The sequence below is a fragment of the Cervus elaphus genome, chromosome 9 (assembly GCF_910594005.1).
Source record: "Cervus elaphus chromosome 9, mCerEla1.1, whole genome shotgun sequence".
Lineage (NCBI taxonomy): Eukaryota > Metazoa > Chordata > Mammalia > Artiodactyla > Cervidae > Cervus > Cervus elaphus.
This window is the reverse complement of record NC_057823.1, coordinates 58,183,610-58,204,881: the sequence shown is the minus strand read 5'-3', so window position 1 is coordinate 58,204,881 and position 21,272 is coordinate 58,183,610. Positions and strand designations below refer to the sequence as shown.

General features: G+C 41.7%; 1 protein-coding gene across 4 annotated transcripts in view; it reads left to right on the top strand.

Moving 5' to 3' along the window:
* Window positions 1-21,272, top strand: part of PRELID2 (PRELI domain containing 2) — a 102,432-nt gene that overhangs the window by 28,686 nt on the left and 52,474 nt on the right. For all 4 annotated transcript variants that reach the window (XR_006342747.1, XR_006342749.1, XR_006342748.1 and 1 more), the window contains exon 5: window positions 13,627-13,732. Coding sequence is in view for 1 of the 4 variants with exons in the window: in XM_043913132.1 (XP_043769067.1) it covers window positions 13,627-13,732 (106 nt within the window). In the remaining 3 variants the exon portion in view is untranslated. The remainder of the gene's footprint in view (window positions 1-13,626; window positions 13,733-21,272) is intronic.

Sequence of the window (21,272 nt, the reverse complement as noted above, 5' to 3'; positions counted from 1 at the left end):
CATATAATCAGGGTCTTTGCTTTCCCATCCTGCTGAACCCCCACCTCTGGCACCGTGCAGGGCTCACAGAGACGGCTCTCTGGCCATTTGTTGAATGAATGCCAGGTAGTCCTTCTTATGAGCTGGAAAGGGGACATGAGGACGAGTGAAAAGGGCGCTGGCAGGAGGGGCACGTGCAGATCAGGGAAGCCTGAAAGGGTTTGTTGGGAAATTTGGTGTAGAGGGAATCTTGAACCCAGTAATACAGAATACTTCTCTTCCTCTTTTTCCTGCTTAGTTATTTACTTGCCGTTGGACTCCAGGAAGCGGGCTCAAGCTGGCCTGAGCTCCCTCACAAGAGTGAGTGAAAGTCGCTCAGTTGTGTCCGACTCTTTGCGACCCCATGGACTATACAGTCCATGGAATTGTCCAGGCCAGAATACTGGAGTGGGTAGCCTTTCCCTTCTCCAGGGGATCTTCCCAACCCAAGGATCAAACCCAGGTCTGCTGCACTGAAGGCGATTCTTTACCAGCTGAGCCACCAGGGAAGCCCTCACAAGAGTAGTGTGGAGATTTAATAAGATAATAAATGGGAATGCTCTACACTTGGAGAGTATAAAGCACTAGATAATATAGGTTGTAATGGTGAATAAATGCTGTTTTCAGAGTGGTGTGGTGCCTTAAAGGTACTAACTTTGACAGGTGCAGTAAGCTGTTTTATAGAAAATGGAGGTGATGACTGAATTGGAAACAGTGGTGTTTAGCCAGGAGAGCATTCTGTGCCATTTACAAGTAAGGGCTTTTGAAATATCTTAGTGAATGCCTATTGATTATTTTTCCTCCCCACCTCCTTTGCCCTTTGGTTTTGTGTTGTATATTAATGCAGCATTGAGGGGTGTTTAAACATGTGGATTCATTGTGATGATTCTTGTTTTGTCGGCCTGGGCTGGCTCCTGGGAATTAGTATACTTACTGTTTTCCAGGTAAGTCTGTGGAGCCTCTAGATTTAAGAACCCGTAATAGCTCGTCAGTGTCCTGTGGTTCCAGTGGAAAGCAGACATATAGCTGGCACTCCTTTTGCAACTCTGTTTTCTGCAGAGTTCCTGTTAATCTTGTAAAGCAGGACCAGTTGATAATCTGGCTCTCCGGCAGACAGTAAACACTTTTGGCAGAAATACCATGTTGAAAAGTTTAGCGAAATTTGAATGAACTCCTCTGGAATCTCTTATGGAACAGAGATGCCAGTTTAAGTTCCTTCCTCCTCCCTCCCTCCCTCTCCCTTCCTTCGTCTCTTTCTCTTCTTTTTATCTTTATCCCTTTCCTTCCTTTCTTTTCCTTTCTTTCTTCCTTTTCCTTCCTCCATTCTTCTCTAGTAAATAAAAAGTTTGGGTGTTAAAAATTACAGTGTTTTATTAATATCAACCAAGAATTGATGCCATGCAGAACAACCTAAAGGTCTTTTGGGGCTGTGGATGACAGTCCACCCAGTAGATTTTAGGGATCAGCGGTTTGTTCTTTGCCCATTGCTCTGGAGCATTCTGTGGTAGGAGAATACTGCAGTTGCTATAGTTCATTTACTCATTCTGCAGAACAAATCATTTTTACAGACGTGTAGCTTGCTGTACATGGTACTCTGACTTTTACATTAATTTAACATTACCTTTGGGACTGTCTTTCCTTATTAAATGTGTCACTTTAAAATGATTTTTTAAAATGGCTGTTCAGTTTATTTATTGGATAAAATTATTCTAATGTGTTTAATTATTGGGAATTGCATCATTTGCTCTTGTAGCTAGTCATGTGATGAGAATCTTTGTAGGCTGATCTATACCCTCATCTAATATTTTTCTGCTCAAAGCCCATTGTTAGAGGTAGATATTATGGGTCCAAAGGTTTACATATGTATGAGGGTTTTATTAGGTATTGCTAAACTAAAGTATGTATGCCTAAGCATCTCGGAAGACTTCCCAGGGACTTGGCGGTGCTGTACAGACCAATATTTGAAATGGGATCAGGAACAGCTACATAATTTGCAGGAGCCAGTGCAAAATGAAAAGGCGGAAAGTGAAGTCGCTCAGTCATGTCCTACTCTTTGCAACCCCATGGACTGTAGCCTATCAGACTCCTCCGTCCATGGGATTTTCCAGGCAAGACTACTGGAGTGGTTTGCCATTTCCTTCTCCAGGGGATCTTCCTGACCCAGGGATCGAACCCAGGTCTTCTGCATTGTAGGCAGATGCTTTTACCGTCTGAGCCCCCAGGGAGGTCAGTCCCCTGTTAAAAAAGAGTTAAGAACTTTGAAACAGCGACAGTGGCACGTTCAGCTAAATGTGTAGCCCTTCTGATGGCGGAGGACTGTGCCACCCTGTAGAGCACACATCCTTGAAGCCAGCCTGAATGGGATGCACATGATGGTGGGCCCAGTATACCAAGACAAGCCTCCAGTTGGACCAGTCCACAAACTTGTATATTGTCAAGCTTTGCCCATCACTCAGGATGCCAGTGAACTTGCACTGAATGGGCACTTTCCTAGGTCACACGATTGTGGGAAGGGATGTGGGCACATGTTAACTGTGTGGATTCAAAACGTGGCCATGTACTTACTTTCGTGTGACCTTAGCCAGTTCGCCTCTCTGAGCCTCAGTGTTTTCGTCTGTAAAATGGGGTTAGTATTATCTGTGTCCTAAGATAGATGGTGAGAATTGAAAGACATGTGTATCAAAGTTTTAATACAGTGCTTCTCCACAGCAGGCTATTAATAAGACAGATTGTGAAAATTAATGCTGTATTTTAAGAGGCTGAGCCACTCTGCCCTGTAATATGTACCCGCTCCTGCTCCTGAGATCCACTGTTACTTACTCCCTGCTCCTGCTCATGGCTAATCACTTAGATAGCAACCCATTGGTTCCTAGAACAGGTTAAAAGAGAGCAGCTCAGGGGTAAGGATTTTAGGAGTGGAGGTTATAGAAGCCAGCAGGCTGGTCTCTGTGACCACTGGGTGGGTATTTGATATGTGATAGCAGCATGGGAGGGCTTCCTTGTGGCTCAGTGGTAAAGAATCTGACCGTAATGCAGAAGACCCAGGTTCGATCCCAGAGTTGAGAAGATCCCCTGGAGGAGGGCATGGCAGTCCACTCCAGTATTCTTAACGGGAGAATTCCGAGGACAGAGGAGCCTGGTGGGCTACAGTCCATAGGGCCACACATAGTCGGACACGACTGAAGTGACTCGGCGGCAGCAGCAGCAGCACGGGAGGAAAGGCTGGAAAGATGAGGGTCTGGAGCTCCGAGGGCCTTGAATGCCAGCACGGGAGGCAGGGACTCCCTGCCAGGTGGTTTATGAGGACTGAGTGCTACCTCGATGCTAATGGACTGGAAATACTTTGGAGTTTACTGGAGCTGGATTTCTTCTGTGGGCATTTACTCTCTAAGACACTCTGCCCCTCTTTCTGCAAATGTGGTAGCAGTTTAATAGCATTATTACTACCAGTATTAGTGTGATTAACTAACTTGTATCGAATGTTTACCATATTACCTTGAGTATTACCTTACATATTATCTTATTCACCTTTGGAACAACCTTTGAGTAGGTATGATTAACCCCATTTTACAGAGGAGATGGGGCTTCAGGAACTTACCTATGTGGACGAGTCCCATTCTGTGTTAGAGAGGAGATGTGAGTCCAAGTCATCTGACTGCAGGAGCCACATGCCTCATCCATGTCCTGTATAAATATATGTAAATATACATGTGTATATATATATATTTAATATGCATGCAAGTGTAAAATATAAGCAATGTGTATAAAATTATGTGGGTTTGTGGTAAGGTTAAAAACTGTTTAGCGCTTATTGAGAACCCAATTCAACTGTAAGTTGAATTGGTGCCCTGAGGAAGCACAGCTTTGTTGGTGGATTTGGTAAGACTTTGGGGGACCACGTGTCCTGGTGTGGTAGACTGCAGGACAGTCTCTGAAGCAGTTTTGGGCCCAGGGGGTTAGGAGGGCTGACTCTGCTTGTCCCTTGGGCCACCCCTCTGTGTTGCTTACAGAATGTCAAAAACATCTCAGTTAGAACTGAGATGTCATCATAAGCGCATCCATGGAATCTTATTTTTTTTTCTCATTAAAGACACTTCAATTAAATTCCCATTGTGAAAACAATTAGGCCAGATTTGCTGTACCCAGCCAGTCAGTAACTCAGGGACAAGATCTCATTACGAGCTTTTGCTTTCCTGGAAACAGCCATTTTATGGATTCCTCGCTGGTGGCTGCATATCCTGGGGATTAATTCCTGATCCATATTTCCTCTGAACTATTTCGTTTTCTCCAATTTGGAGGGAACCACATTTTTACATGACCCCAACCTCGGAGACTGATGGTATAAATTGTCACTCATTGTCACAGAGGAGTTCCAGCCTTTGAGCTGTGTGCTCTCTGTCATGATTCCAGTATGTTCTGTGTAGAATTCTGTTTGCCTGTGGACAAAGCAATAGATGGGACTCAGGTTCATGCATGCTCAGTTTCTTCAGTCGTTTTTGAGTCTTTATGACCCCATGGACAGTAGCCCATCAAGGTTCTCTACCCATGGAATTCTCCAGGCCAGAATACTGGAGTGGGTTGCCATTTCCTTCTCCAGTGTGTCTTCCAGACCCAGGGATCCAACCGCGTCGCCTACATTAGCAGGCGGATTCTTTACCGCTCAGTTACGTATGACACCCCACTCCAGTGCTCTTGCCTGGAAAATCCCATGGATGGAGGAGCCTGGTGGGCTGCAGTCCATGGAGTCGCGAAGAGTCAGACAGGACTGAGCGACTTCGCTTTCACTTTTCACTTTCATGCATTGGAGAAGGAAATGGCAACCCACTCCAGTGTTCTTGCCTGGCGAATCCCGTGGATGGCGGAGCCTGGTGGGCTGCCATCTGTGGGGTCACACAGAGTTGCACGCGACTGAAGCGACTTAGCAGAGCATGTTTGTCCTATGAATGAGTGAGCCTCCTTTTTAAACAAGTTTCCAGATATTGGGCTAGCTTATCTCTCAGCCAGGTAAAGGCTGCCTTCTACTGACAACTACGAGTGAGCTCCTGAGACATTTGGTTCAATTTCCCTTACCAAAGTATTGAGATGTATTATAAATTTCTCCTTCTTTTGCTTCTTCCCTACTTCTTCCTTAGCCTCCCTCCTCCTCTCCATTCTTCTGTTCCTAATGCATTATTGATTTCCTACCATCTGCTAGTCATTGCAATTGGAAATGATACAATAAAGAAAAAAATATATATAGATATTGGGTTGGCCAAAAAGTTCATTTGGATTTTGCCATATCATCATGCAGAAAACCCTGAATGGACTTTTTGAACAACCCAGTCCAACCATTTAGAAAACCGTGGCATTTTTTTTTTAAAGTTGAAACTGTATATGTCCAGTGACCTAGATATGTGACCACTAGGCAAATAGATGGGAAAACAATGGAAATAGTGACATACATTATTTTCTTGGGCTCCAAAATCACTGTGGACAGTGACTGCAGCCATAAAATTAAAAGACACTGGCTCCTTGGAAGAAAAGCTATGACAAACCTAGACAAAATATTAAAAAGCAGAGAGATTACTTTGCTGACAAAGAGCCGTATAGTCAAAGCTATGGTTTTTATAGTAGTCATGTATGGATGTTAGAGTTGGATCATAAAGAAGGCTGAGTACTGAAGAATTGATGCTTTCCAACTGTGGTGTTGGAGAAGACTCCTGACAGTTCCTTGGACTGCAAGGAGATCAAACCAGTCCATCCTAAATAAAGTCAGACCCAGCCTTGGGCTGCCCCGGTCTCCAGGTGCTCGGCCTTGAGCTGCTCTAGTTGTTCAGCTCAGCCTCCAGCCGCTCCCGGTGGGCCGCCCACAGCTGGTGCAGCTGTTTCAACGGGAAAGGGGTTCATGTTGAGGGCGATCAATGTGCATCAGCTTCCTGTGGGGAGAGTGGAGTCAGAGTCAGCGGGTGTCCTGGAAGGACTGATTGGAAGGACTGATACTGAGGTTGAAGCTCCAATATTTTGGCCGTCTGATATGAGGAGCCAACTCATTGGAAAGGACTCTGATGCTGGGAAAGTTTGAAGGCAGGAGGAGAAAGGAACGACTGAGGCTGAGATGGTTGGATGGCATCACTGGCTCAATGGACATCAGTTTGAGTAAGCTCCAGGAGACGGTGAAGGACAGGGACGCCTGGCTTGTTGTAGTCCATGGAGTCACAAAGTGTCAGACACAACTGAGCGACTGAACAACAACAGCAAAGACGCTCTAGAGACACTTGTGTACATATGTAACTGGATATGTTATAAATGTTTCCTTTACAAAACTCCAAACTGAGTCCATATTATATGCCCATCTTTGGGAGAGTGGATAGATAATCTGGAGTATTTTCAAACAATAGAACAGTATACAGCAGTGAAAACTAACAACAGCTTCATGTAACAGTATGGGTGCATCTCCACTAAGCAAGCAAGTTTTGTTCTCTGTGCCTTGGTGAACAGAGACAAGATCAGGATGTGCTTAGGAAGCTGACAGGGCAGTGTGAGTTATGGGGAGCCCATGCTGGAGGCAGGAACCCCATTGGGAGGCAGTTGTGGTCCTTAAGAGACTGTGCTGTGCTAAACTTAGGTAGTAGCAGCAGCAAGAGAGAGAATGGCATGGACTATTAAGGGGCTTGAGAAGTAAAATAAACACAATCGGGGGACTGAGTGAATGTTTGGATGGATTAGAAAAAAGAGCCATGTAACCTGTTGCTGAGACTTCTAATCTCATAGCCTGGGATGATGGTTGTCTCCTTCACTGAGATAGGGGCAGGGCTAGGGTTTTGAGCCTGTATATATGTGTCTGCATGATACCAGGCTATGACCTCAGGCAAGTTATTTAACTTCTACCACCGTTTTCTCATGTGTGAAAACAAGAAAACATACTAAGAGTGACAACCTTAGAAGATAATACTGTGTCTGATATATAATACACAATTTTACTGTACAGATTTTTGAAGAGTGCGTGTGACCCTGAGTATGTAACATTGTGAATGGATGCAGTCATTCCTTTAGGCTGAACAGAGACAGGCATAGGAAAACTTGAATCATCTTTATATCTCTTGAGTCAAACATCAGGTGCTTAAAGCTTGGGATCAAGGAGAAAGTCATAGGACAAAAAGCACAAATAACTGGAGTTATGTAGTATGGGGAAAAGAAAGCCCAGAGGTGACTTAATGAGACTTTAAATGAAGGAGTTAAGTCAGAAGTTAGCATGTCCCTATGCTAAAAATGGTTCATGGTCACACAGAGCCTGTTAAAGATGACTGTTTATATGAAAATGATGCTTAAGGATTTATTAGTAATATTTTTGGTGATGCCAACTAATACATCTTTATTATAGAAAACTTGTAGAAAGAACAAAGTAAATACATGGTACCTATAATTCTAATGCCCAGAGAGTCTGTTCATATTTCAGCTCTGTCCATTTGCCTGTCTGTTCATGTGCTCATCCATCCATCTTGTCTTTCTCTCTCTCTCTTTTTTTTTTAGAGTTGAAATTAAACCATAAGTTGTCGTGTAAGCTACTGTGTTTTGTGCTGGAACTGAAATGGAGGCTTACCTAGCATGAGGGATTTAGATTAGCTATATGTATTAAGAAGAAAATATCTGATGTGCTTTGTCAATGAGTTATTGAGAGAAAATACAGCAGTTCCTTCTATGAAAGTCTTAAAATATAATAGGATAAACTTTCATCTCACTGATGGCAAGGGCATGACCCTGCTTTACTGCCCTGTTATTCTTTGATATGTGGGTAAGCCTGAGAGTGCTTTTCTGAGCATTTACTTCTCCCAAAAGTGGTGGAAAGAAATATTGGTTAGAATATGATGTAAGTGAGACTTATATTAATCCCTCACCTACATTTTCCTTGCAGACTGAAGAGTACATTTCTCCCTAGAGTGTAGGACTGCTCAACTTTTCAATTTTAAATATTAAAATCACTAAAATTCTACTCTGACTTAATCTGGAACAAAGACAGGAAAGATTAATGTCACTAGGATATAGTTTTACATGGGCAAATCATTTTAAATAGGCTTAGATCTAAGAGGTGGAAGCTACTTTGCCTAGAGTATTTGTGAGATTGGCTAGGATAACTGTGTATGTATGTGAGAGAGAGAGGAAGGGAGAGATGGAAGGAGGGAGGGAGAGAGAGAGAGAAGTGTTCTGAAGGTTTCCTTTTAGTCTGTGCATCATCTAAATGTGGAGGCTACTGCTATTAGAGATTTAGAAAGATCTAATTAAGGGTTATAGTAACTATTTTTACCCAAATCATAGCTTTTTGGTTTCATAATTTTCTTAATATGTTCCTTAGTGAATGTGCTCATATATACATATACACACTCCAAAGTACATATATGGGAGATGTGGCTCCCATTTCCTTTTCTTAGAGATATAAGAAAGTAGGGGCAATATTTTTTTAGTATTTATTTTTATTTATTTATTTGACTGTCTGATCTTAGTTGTGACACACAAGATCTTTGATCTTTGTTGCAGCATATGGGATATAATTCCCTGACCAGGGATTGGGAAGCATGGAATCGTAGCCACTGGACCACCAGGGAAATCCCTGAATAGTTTTGATTGTAAAGAAATTAAATGTTAGTTTATCCATTTAGCAAATACTCATTAAACTCATTGAGTGTAGACAGTGTGCTGAAAATGGAGGATATGGGCTCATCTAAAAGCAATAGGGAAAGGCAGCAAGCCTTTTAGTTAATGGTGCACATGTAACTGTTAATCTGTATCTATTATTTGGTGGCCTCAGATAAATCCTTGTCTTGAATATAAAGTCTAAACTCCTCAATCTGGGAAGACCATTTGCAATCTGGTCTCTATCTGCCCTGATAGCGTTATCTCCTAGCATCTCCCATGCCTGCCTTATACTTTTTTATGGAAAGAATTTATCAGCCCCTTACTAAGTATTGGATATTTTCAGATAACTAGCTCTTCAGACATTCTCTGCTCCTTCACACCTTGTCTGGGTCCTGTGGTTTTCCGCTGGTGGAACTCTTTGCCTCCATTTGCTGGGTGACACTCACCGTCTCGTCTCTCTTTCCCACTAGTCAGTGGGATTCTGGAGGACAGATCCTGTCCTTCCCTGTAGGACTCTTGCACCCAGTGAGGTGCTCAGCGTATTGTAACCACACTGTCCATGTGTGTTGAGCAAATGAATGAATGAGGCAGAGTCCAGTCTCTTGTGGTGATGAACTCCCTCAGCTTTTGTTTATGTGGAAAACCTTAATTTTGCCTTCCCTTTTGAAGGATAATTTTACCAAATATGATATTCTTGGTTTTCAGGTGTTTTTTTTTTTTTCTTTTTTCCCTTTAGCCCTTTGTATCTTTCTTCCTGTAGTTGTTAAGTCGTGTCTGACTCTTGTGACCCCATGGACTGTAACCTGCCAAGCTCCTCGGTCCGTGGGATTCTCTAGGCAAGAATATTGCAGTGGGTTGCCATTTCCTTCACCAGGGAGCCCTTTGAAATATATCATCCCAATTTCTTCTGGCCTACTTAGTTTCTCCTGAGAAATCATTGAAAACTTTATGGGGGCTCCTTTGTTTTATTTTTCTTGCTGCTTTTAAGATTCTCTCTCATTGTCTGTGACTTGATAATTTGGTTATAAAAGTCTTGATGTGAGTCTCTTTAGGATTTATCCTATTTGGAATCATTGAGTTTCCTCAATTTGGATGTCCATTTTCTCCCTCAGATTTGGAAAGTTCTCTGCCATTGTTTCTTTAATAGGCTCTTTGCTCCTTTCTCTCTTTCTTCTCCTTCTGGTACTTCCATAATGTGCACATTGACCACTCAGTGGTGTCCCATGAGTCCACGAGGCTGTCTTCACTTCCTTTTTTTCCCCATTCTCTCTCTTCTGATTTAGTAATTTCAAATGACATATCCTTAAGTTCACTAATTCTTTCTTCTGCTTGATCAAATATGTGTTAACTGTGCTAGTGAATTTTTCAAGTATTTTATTCTTTAACTCCTGATTCCCGACCCCCCTCCCTTTTTTTTCTTTCCTAGTTTCTATCTCTTTTTTGATAGTCTCATTTTGTATACCTCATTTTCTGATTTCATTTAGTTGTCTACTTATATTCTCTTTTAGCTTATCAAGCATCTTTAAGATGATTGTTTTGAATTTGTCAGGTAATTCATAGATTTCTGTTTTTTTTAGGATTGGTGTCTAGAGATGTATTTTGTTATTTTGGTTGAGCCTATTTCCTTGTTTGTTTACTTTGTGACCTTTTGTTGAGACTTGGGCGTTTGAGGAGACAGCCAACTCTCCCAGCCCCTGCATGCTTGCTTTGTGCAGGGGAACACTTTCACTCATCAGCCTGGATAGAGATTCTGGGGTGGGGGTGCTCTCAAGTCTTAGGATATTTCTTTTTTGGGCTTGTGTGTTTAATTGCCTAGTTAGAAGGTCTGCCCCTGTTTTCAAGAGCTCATATTCTCTTGGTCCCCAGTGTCTGACTGTGGTACTACAGATTCTCTGGTGCTATAAGAAGCCACCTTGCTTTTATTCTTAGCAGCCCCTTGATATCCAGAATGTGCTGCTCTTCCCTTCAGCATTCTGAGTCAGGCAAGACAGAAACCAGTTCGTTAGACAGCGCACCCATAAAGCCAGAATGTTAGCCGTACTTTCCACTCTTTTCTTTTTTCCCAGAGAAGCCAGGAGTTAAAAGAGTTTTCTCCTGATTGTGCTGCATGTGCTGGATGCATGGGGCTACGAGCAGGTCAATGCAACACATTATTATTCACTCTGATGTGGCTCTGCTTGGCTTTATATTCACGTGGGTGCTGCAGTCTTTTAACTGGTCTATGGACTTCTTACAAAGGAAAATTCACTCATATGTTGTTAAGTTGGGTTCTTGATGAGGAAATGGGGGCCTGGGGCTTACTATTCTGTCATCTTTCTGATATTACTCTCAAGTATTGTTTAGATCTTTATTTTATGAAATGGAGATAATATTGGTAGAACTTTAAATAGGTCAGTGGCATATATAATCTGTCTCACCTCCTTTATTTTATAATTTTTTTTGGCTCTGCTAGGTCTTAGTTGTGGCACGTGGGGTCTTTGATCTTTGTCATGGCATTTGGGATCTTTAGGTGCAGCATGTGCAATCTAGTTCCCTGACTAGGGATTGAACCCAGGCCTCCTGCATTGGGAGCAGAGAATGTTAGCTGCTGGACCTCCAGGGAAGTCCCTCACCTCCTTTTCTAATCAAAGATTAAAGAAGTCATTCCAGGCTTCTTTCCTATTTCTATCTGTCTCTCGTTAGTAATGGTGGCTGCCTAACATTTAATAAGTTCCTTACTGTGTGTCAGGAGCTGTTCATGTTCCTGTTGTATGTATGTATTTATTTATTTCTGGCACTGGTTGTCAAAGTAAGATGCTATAATTATTTCCAGTTTATATGGGGAGGAAACTGAGTTAAGAGACTCTAAGTAATCTACTCAAACTGATAATTGTCTCAGACTTAATTTTAACAAGACATTTTGTAGCATGGGATGAGGATACATGTGTATATTTACTTCAGTCAGTTCAGTTGCTCAGTTATGTCCGACTTTTTGTGACCCCATGGACTGCAGCACTTCAGGCCTCTCCTGTCCATCACCAACTCCAGGAGTTTACTCAAACCCAAGTCCATTGAGTTGGTGGTGATGCCATCCAACCATCTCATCCTCTGTCATCCCTTTCTCCTCCCACCTTCAATCTTTCCCAGCATCAGGGTCTTTTCACATGAGTCAGTTCTTTGCATCAGGTGGCCAAAGTATTGGAGTTTCAGCTTCAGCAGCAGTCATTCCAATGAATATTTAGGACTGATTTCCTTTAGGATGGGCTGGTTGGATCTCCTTGCTGTCCAGGGGACTCTCAAGAGTCTTCTCCAACACCACAATTCAAAAGCCTCAATTCTTCAGAGCTCAGCTTGTTTTATACTCCAACTTTCACATTCATACATGACTACTGGAAAAACCATAGCCTTGACTAGATGGACCTTTGTTGGCAAAGTAATGTCTCTTCTTTTTAATATGCTGTCTAGGTTGGTCATAACTTTTCTTTCAAGGAGCAAGTGTCTTTTAATTTCATGGCTGCAATCACCATCTGCAGTGATTTTGGAGCCCCCCAAAATGAAGTCTGTCACTATTTCCATTGTTTCCCCATCTGTTTGCCATGAAGTGATGGGACTGGATGCCATGATCTTAGTTTTCTGAATGTTGAGTTCTAAGCCAACTTTTTCACTCTACTCTTTCACTTTCATTAAGAGGCTCTTTGGTTCTTTGCTTTCTGCCATAAGGGTGGTGTCATCTGCATATCTGAGGTTATTGATATTTCTCCTGGCAATCTTGATTCCAGTTTGTGCTTCATCCAGTTCAGCATTTCACATGATGTACTCTGCATATAAGTTAAATAAACAGGGTGAGAATATACAGCCTTTCCCAATTTGGAACCAGTCTGTTGTTCCATGTCCAGTTCTAACTGTTGCTTCCTGACCTGCATATAGATTTCTCAGGAGGCAGGTCACGTGGTCTGGTATTCCCATCTCTTGAAGAATTTTCCACAGTTTGTTGTGATCCACACAGTCAAAGGCTTTGGCATAGTCAATAAAGCAGAGGTAGATGTTTTTCTGGAACTCTTGCTTTTTCGATGATCCAACAGATGTTGGCAATTTGATCTCTGGTTCCTCTGCCTTTTCTAAATCCAGATTGAACATCTGGAAGTTCATGGTTCATGTACTGTTGAAGCCTGGCTTGGAGAATTTTGAGCATTACTTTACTAGCGTGTGAGATGAGTGCAATTGTGTGGTAGTTTGAGCATTCTTTGGCATTGCCTTTCTTTGGGATTGGAATGAAAACTGACCTTTTCCAGTCCTGTGAACACTGCTGAGTTTTCCAAATTTTCTGGCATTTTGAGTGCAGCACTTTCACAGCATCATCTTTTAGGATTTTAAATAGCTCAACTGGAATTCCATCACCTCCATTATCTTTGTTCGTAGTGATGCTTCCTAAGGCCCACTTGATTTCGCATTCCAGGATATATTTACTTAGAATCAGTCAAATTTATTGTGGTAGAGATTCTTAAAGCTTTTTGACTGTCTTATGTCCTATCACATTTTGATAATTAAATGATTTGTTAGGTATAAATAAAACTTGTGTTTTATATAGGTTTTATAATCAGAATAATGTACCCATTTATTTTCTCTTCTTTCCAGCTTTATTGAGATCCAATTGGCATGTAATATTGTGTAAGTTTGAGATGTACAGTGTAATCATTTGAAATATGTATATATTACAAGATAATCACAATAAGGTTAGTTAACACATCTATTATCTCACATAGTGCATGGTGAGGACTTAAGGATATACTTTCTTAGCAATTTGAAATGAATAGTTTTTGAGTATAATACATTGCTTATGTTATATAAAATGGAAGTCTCTTTTTAATAAAATCTTTTGTCTTAATAGGCAATTATTGAATTACTATGAATATTATTTTGTGTTGATTATACATGGTAATTATGCTGTTGGAAATCCCTGTAATTTAAATATTCAAATATAGAAATGACACCAAGGGTGTATATTTTTGTTTTTTGCAGGACAGAGTTCATTCAGAAAGGCAGGATTTCAATCACAGGGGCTGGTTTTCTCAACTGCGTTTTGGAGAATTTTGCTAGTACATTTTTAAGACAGGGTGTCCAGAAGGTAAGCTTCCTTTCACTCTTAATCAATATTAATTTTAAGAAATTATGGAGTTTCCCATTGGGTTCTTGAACAAGATTCCTGAACAGACATAACAAGAAAAAATATAGTTATTAAACAAATATATACAAAGATAATTACCCTCACTAATTATTGCATGAATCCAAATCAAAGTGAAACTAAAGTGCCATTTGTGTCTAATTAAATTAAAAATATGCCAATGAAGAATATGTAATAATATGGGAATACTTACAGTCTAATGAATAGAAATAAATCAAAGTGAATAGCTATGTTTACAGTATATATAATATGATGACTGTTTAGTAAAAAAGACAATAATACCTAGTATTTATGGGGTGCTTCCCATGTGCTACTCACTAAAAAGAATATTTAATCATTATTCACTTAATGCTCGCAAATTTTGGAAATAGCTGTTTTTTTTTTTTTTTTGGAAATAGCTGTTATTCTTGTCCTGATGTTGTGAATGAAGAAGATGTACCTCTGGAGCTCCTGATTATTTTTTATTATGGTTTTTAAGCCCTATACCTGTGGCAGCTTAGGTATCCATGAATGGTGTTCAGAGCCCACCTTGGAGTTCTATGGTCCTGTGTTACCCTGTTTTAAGTAGAGCAATTCTGTTTTTAATTTTTTTGGTTGATTTACAATGTTGTATTCATGTATTTATTTATATTTTAATTTTTGGCTACACCCTGCTGCATGTGGGATCTCAGTTGCCCAGCCAGGGATCAAACCCACACCCCCTGCATTGGAAGGCAAAGTCTTAACCACTGGACCACCAGGAAAGTCCCAAACTATTCTGTTTTTCACCTGTTTTGTATAGCATTACATCTAAGATTTCTATATCCTATTTTCTTGCCTAGGAAAGTCCATTTCTCATGCATCTTTACATGTCTACTGCAGGTGTAAATATTTTAGAATTGTTTTATTATTATTTAGCCCACCAGGCTCCTCTGTCCATGAAATTTTCCAGGCAAGGATATTGGGGTGGGTAGCTATTCCCTCCTCCAGGGGTTCTTCCCGACGCTAGGATCGAACCTGGGTCTCCTGCATTGCAAGTGGACTCTGCCATCTGAGCCACCAGGGAATCCCTTGTTATATTAAAAATTGTTTAATTGTCATTATTATTGTTATTAATTATGATGATGGACATAATTACTTATTTCCAGGGTTTGCTCAGGTCTGATGCATATGTTACCTAGTTTTGCCTTTGGGGTAGACTTAATGGCTGGTCTACAGATCTATCATTATGACCCCAGAGAATTTCTGGGTAATGAACCTTTGTTTTTGTTTTGCAGATCTAGGTTCAGTAATGAACCTGGACCACACGTGTTAGTCTGGGAGGCTGAGGGTGATGAATGAGTATTTGGTATGGTACTGTACTGCACAGACATGCTGTTGAGATTAATGATGTGTTCCTGACCCTGGTGAGGACATAGCCAGACTGGCCCTGCCTTTTTAAGCCTGGGCTTGAAGCAGGTAGTTGAGCTTCTGGAAGGTCTGTTGTGATTATTATGACATTATGGCATTTTGGCAGACATTATGGCAGGTTTTTCCTGCTATACTGCAAAATAATGCACTTGTAAACAGCCCCATATTCTGCAAAATTGCTCTCTAATAATAATAGTGCTGATGAGAGAAATAACTTTGTTGCCGTGTCCCTGACTGAGTTGACTTCTTGGACCTTGTTTAGATTAGAAATGGCAGACTTTTTCTGTAAAGTGCATGTATACTCAGTCATGTCCAACTCTATGCGACCCTACGTGCTGTAGCCTGCCAAGCTCCTCTGGCCATGGAATTTTCCAGGCAAGAAGACTAGAGTGGGTTGCCTTTTCCTAATTCATTTCTGTAAAGAGCCAGATAGTGAACATGTTAAGACTTTGTGGGCCAAGAGGCAACATCAAAATACTGTGTAGGTGCTTTGTAACAAGAGAAATAAATTTGCACATATTTTTAATTGAATAAATTAAAATATAATGATAGTAATTGAGTATAGTTTTTATAATACAAGTCTACTAAGCATATAATTCTTAAAAGAATGGAATTATTTTTGGGGAGAGATGATATTTACCTGTTCAGTTCAGTCACTCAGTTGTGTCTGACTCTGTGACCCCGTGGACCGCAGCATACCAGGCTTTCCTGTCCATCACCAACTCCTGGAGCTTACTCAAACTCATGTCTATCAAGTTGGTGATGCCATCCAACCATCGCATCCTCTGTTGTCCCCTTCTCCTCCTGTCTTCAATCTTTCCCAGCATCAGTATCTTTTCCAATGAGTCAGTGCTTCGCTTCAGGTGGCCAAAGTATTGGAGTTTCAGCCTCAGCATCAGTCCTTCCAATGAATATTCAGGACTGATTTCCTTTCAGATGGACTGGTTGGATCTCCTTGCTGTCCAAGGGACTCTCAAGAGTCTTCTCCAACACCACAGTTCAAAACCATCAATTTTTCGGAGCTCAGCTTCCTTCATAGTCCAACTCTCACATCCGTACATGACTACTGGAAAAACCATAATTTTAACTAGATGGACCTTTGTTGGCAAAGTAATGTCTCTGCTTTTTAATATGCTGTCTAGGTTTGTCTTTGCTTTTTTCCTAGGAGCAAGTGTCTTTTAGTATATGTGCTGCTGAAGCGAACACGCAAGTGTCTTTTAATTTCATGGCTGCAGTCACCATTTGCAGTGGTTTTAGAGCCCAAGAAAATAAAGTCTGTCACTGTTTCCATTGTTGCCCCATCTATTTGCCATGAAGTGATGGGACCAGTTTTTCACTCTCCTCTTTCACTTTCATCAAGGGGCTCTTTAGTTCTTCTTAGCTTTCTGCCATAAGGGTGGTGTCATCTGCATATCTGAGGTTATTGATATTTCTCCCAGCAATCTTGATTCCAGTTTGTGCTTCACCCAATCGGGCATTTCGCGTGATGTACTCCGCATATATGGAGAAGGAAATGGCAACCCCCTCCAGTAATCTTGCCTAGACAATTCCGTGGACAGAGGAGCCTGGCAGGCTACAGTCCATGGGGTTGCAAAGAGTCAGGCATGACTGAGCAACTGACTCACTTTGCATATAAGTTAAATAAGCAGGGTGACAATATACAGCCTTTACGTACTCCTTTCTCAATTTGGAACCAGTCTGTTTACCTGAGTTGGGGTTAAAAATTAGTGTTCCCTACAATGAAATTGGTTGCAAATGTTCATTGATAAAAATCATTCTTACTTTTGTGGACCATGCAAGCACAGATCGTGACTGGATTTGATCTGTGGGCTATAGTTTACCAGCTCTTGGTTTAGATAAATAAATATTGTTTGGTTATTCTAAGTGGGTCTCTTTTTGACCCACCCATCATTCTGAGCCTATTAAAAACTTAATCATACAGTGATTTTAATCATACAGTGAAGAGAGTGAAAGGTTGGCTTAAAACTCAACATTCAGAAAACGAAGATCATGGCATCTGGTCCCATGACTTCATGGCAAATAGATGGGGAAACAGTGACAGACTTTATTTTTGGGGGCTCCAAAATCACTGTAGATGGTGACTGCAGCCATTAAATTAAAAGACGCTTGCTCCTTGGAAGAAAGTTGGTCCCTAGGACCAACTTAGCATATTAAAAAGCAGAGACATTACTTTGCCAGCAAAGTTCCATATAGTCAAAGTTATGGTTTCTCCAGTAGTCATGTATGGATGTGAGAGTTGGACTATGAAGAAAGCTGAGCTCCGAAGAACTGATGGTTTTGAACTGTGGTGTTGGAGAAGACTCTTGAGAGTCCCTTGGACAGCAAGGAGATCCAACCAGTCCATCCGAAAGGAAATCAGTCCTGAATATTCATTGGAAGGACTGATGCTGAGGCTGAAACTCCAATACTTTGGCCACCTGAAGCGAAGCACTGACTCATTGGAAAAGATACTGATGCTGGGAAAGATTGAAGGCAGGAGGAGAAGGGGACAACAGAGGATGCGATGGTTGGATGGCATCACCAACTCGATGGACATGAGTTTGAACAAGCTTCAGGAGTTGGTGATGGACAGGGAAGCCTGGTATGCTGCAGGCCATGGGGTTCCTAAGAGTCGGACACAACTGAGCAACTAAACTGACTGATATAGTGATTGCATACATTGTAATCCTGTGAGACACATAAAGTAGACATTAGTATCCCCACTATATTGATGAGAATTATCTTGAAGAGATAAGTGCACCCAGCATGTAGGTGGCTGCTTGCCCATGTTCCTTACTTTTGCATATATCCATACATATATATATATGTAAAGAGAGTGCCTGTTTTGTGGCAGAAACTGTATTGAGTGGGGTTGAATGAATGTACTCATGGTCACGAAACTAGCAAAGGGTGGAGTGTGCTGTGCTCAGTTGATCAGCCATGTCCGACTCTTTGAGACCCCATGGACTGTGGCCCACCAGGCTCCTCTGTCCATGGAATTTTCCAGGCAGAAATTCTGGAGCAGGTTGCCAGTTCCTCCTCCAGGGGATCTTCCCGACCCAGGGATTGAACCCGTGTCTCATGCATCTCCTTCATTGGTAGGCAGATTGTTTACCACTGCACCACCTGACTGGGACTCAAATTTCCATCTTGTATCAACAAGTCTTACCCCTTGCTACTTACTATATAAGATATGTTCAGATGAATGAAGCGGAATATGGCCTCCTCAGCACTGTGTTGTGTATTAGATGAATTTGTGGTGTTGTCCTATTCCCCGTGTATTTATTAGAGCTCCTCGGTTTTGAATCACGGAAACTACGTTAGGCTAGCTCAATATAGAGCAACAAGGGTGGTGAGGCTGGCAGGCTTCAGAATGGTCTGCATTGGAACTGAGAGCTTCCAGGAAGCAGGTGATACTCCTTCTTTAGTCCTTGCCCTTACGTCTGTGCATCTGTTTGATTCTCTTCCTTTGTAGTCTGACTTTCTCTGCTTCACAGGCTGTATAGGGTGACATGGGCCTCCACAGTCCAAGTGTACCACTTATGTGGATTTCTGGCTTAATAGAAAGGCTATCTGCTTATTTCTTCATTTCCAGATTCTCTGGAAGAGACTGTCATTGGCCTTCCACGGGTCATGCATGGCCAGGAGGGTAGAAGCCAGGCTGTGTAATTATGACTAATCCTCTGTCATGACTACATGGATCATGGCTGGAGAGTTATTTCCCAGGGAAAAGGATGGTAGAATGGGTGAATACTCCCAAGGCTTCTGCCATTTGATGGCAGTACTCACAGTAGTACTGGACACTTGGCAGAGTGACTGTTTTATTCATCTTACACCCAGTCCTCCCAGACCGTGAAACCTTGGCCAGTGCTCAGTGCATTTGTATGTAAATGAGTGAAAAGGCAATAGCCTGCACTGGGAGGTCCACAGCTGGCTTCTGGACTGTTATCTGGAAGTCAAGTGACATTAAATTTTTAAAGTGAGGAACCAAGTGGTTCCTCTGAATTCCCTCTCATTATGCCCAAAAGTAAAAATGTATTTTTCCTGCTAGCTTTTGCCTTTTCAGACTTTTTTAAAGAGGCTTAGTTTAATTAGCTAGCTTTTCAGTTCTAGGATCCACTCATGCTTAAATGTCTTTTATCCAAGTAGTGATGCTTTCCAGTATCAGCCTGACTTCCTGATAAATCTTCACAGCTGAGCCAGCATAAAAGACTTCTGGAGAAGTCATCACTAGAGTGTTTTAGGTAACTAATTTTCCCTTTAGAACTTTATTCCTGAGGCTGTTTCGTGGTGGTGTTACCAAATTGGTTGTATGGACTCCCAGTTGGACCCTAGCTTATTGGAAATCCCCTGCCTCAGTGGTGAAGGGTCTTTTTCCATTTGGATTCACACAGCCAGTAGTGAAACTGATGCTGAGACTGAAACAGCACAAACTCTTTGATGGCCAGAGAATGGAGAAGCGGGAAATTAGTTCACAAATCAACTTCTGGGAGTGGAGGGTGATCAAAGCAAGATTTTTAAAGGCAGGGTTAATGGTAGAGGGAGCATATGCATTGGTTTTTTGGGAAAAGGTGAGTTTCTTCTTGCAACTGGGGTGTCACTTCTTTTTCTTCCTTCTGTGGTCTGGCAATTCCTGTCATGGCACTGTAGGTGTGTCGTTGAGCATGCTAATGTTACCATGAGCATATCATGAGGCTTGGGGTCTACTGGAGGGTTGGTCTTCTGCCATCTTGGATTTGGCTGATTCTAACCAATTCTGTTGGCCTCTTGTTTTTCTGTTCTGGTGGTTTCCTGTAAGACAAAGATAGCATTTATCTTTCTTCAAGGAAGAGGGTGGGTTAGAACTTGAGGCTAACAGGCTTGGTAACAATGGTGAAGGTGGGATTCTTTTTTTTTTCCCCCAGAAAGAGAAAAACTTCGTGCTCATGAAGTATATATCTCTGTGTATATAAAAACCTAGTACTAGATATGCATCCCCAAGGTGAGCTCTCTCTCTCTCTTTTTTTTCTGCCTCTGGACACTTGTTTGATTGCTTTTCTCTCTCCCTTTTACCACCTTGAGATTTGCAATTGGGGGATACCTTTCTGACAAATGCTGCTGTGAACAAAGGCAAGTGAATATTTGTTCAAATCTCTGCTTTCAGTTCTTTGCCAGAGTATATGGTAATTCTGGGTTTAATTTGTCAAGAAACTGCTTGAAAGTTTCTTTTTGAGATAGCAGTCTATCTTTATCCATGACAGCAGTAGTCTGCACCATTACTGTGTGTTTTTCTCAGGAAAGTGAGTGCATTCTATACGACACTCTTGGCCGATGACACTAGTGAGCATGCCATGCAGGTACTTTCTTCATTCTGGAAGATGCTCCCCTGTCTCTTGACTCTGCCATTGTTTCTATCTCTTTGCCCTGATTTCATGTTCTGGTGGAGAGTTTTGGCCCAAGATGGCCAGCAGAGGATGGGCCGGAAGTGTTGAAGAGTGCCATGGACAGGCAGTATGCTGGATGCCGAATACATATGCCTGCAGGGAAGCAGGCACACTCAAAAAACTAAGGAAACAGGAAGATCTGAGGGAAAATAGGGGTTGGTGGAAATCTGGGACACTTGTAAGGCTTCATACACATTTCTGCTGCCTAGGGGAATGGCCAGCAACTGTGACACAGAGCTGGAAGTAACCCAGGCCAGTCAAGTTCAACCTCAGGAATCCTCAGAACCGGAAGCTGAGATTAGGATATTCCCTGGGGCAGGCATGACTCTGCCGGTGATCCTCAGCCCTGGGACGGCATCTCTCCGCCAGTGTTGCTCAGTCTTCATTCTGTTGTCAGAATGTTAATCCAACTGATCCGTTTCAGGCATTTTCCCCTGTTGTCCCTCACTTCATGAAATGGTACTACCATAGGTATCCTAACAATCTGTGTATGTACTGTATTATATCTTTGTTAGATATGTAATAAGTGTAAGATATTTTTTATTCACTCCCATGAACAAATTATATCAGTATTGTCCCCATTGAGAAAGCATACTTTGTACTGCAATGAGTGTAACTATCTTTTGTAGTTTTTGCCTCCATCTCTCCAAATCAAAACAAAACAATCCCCA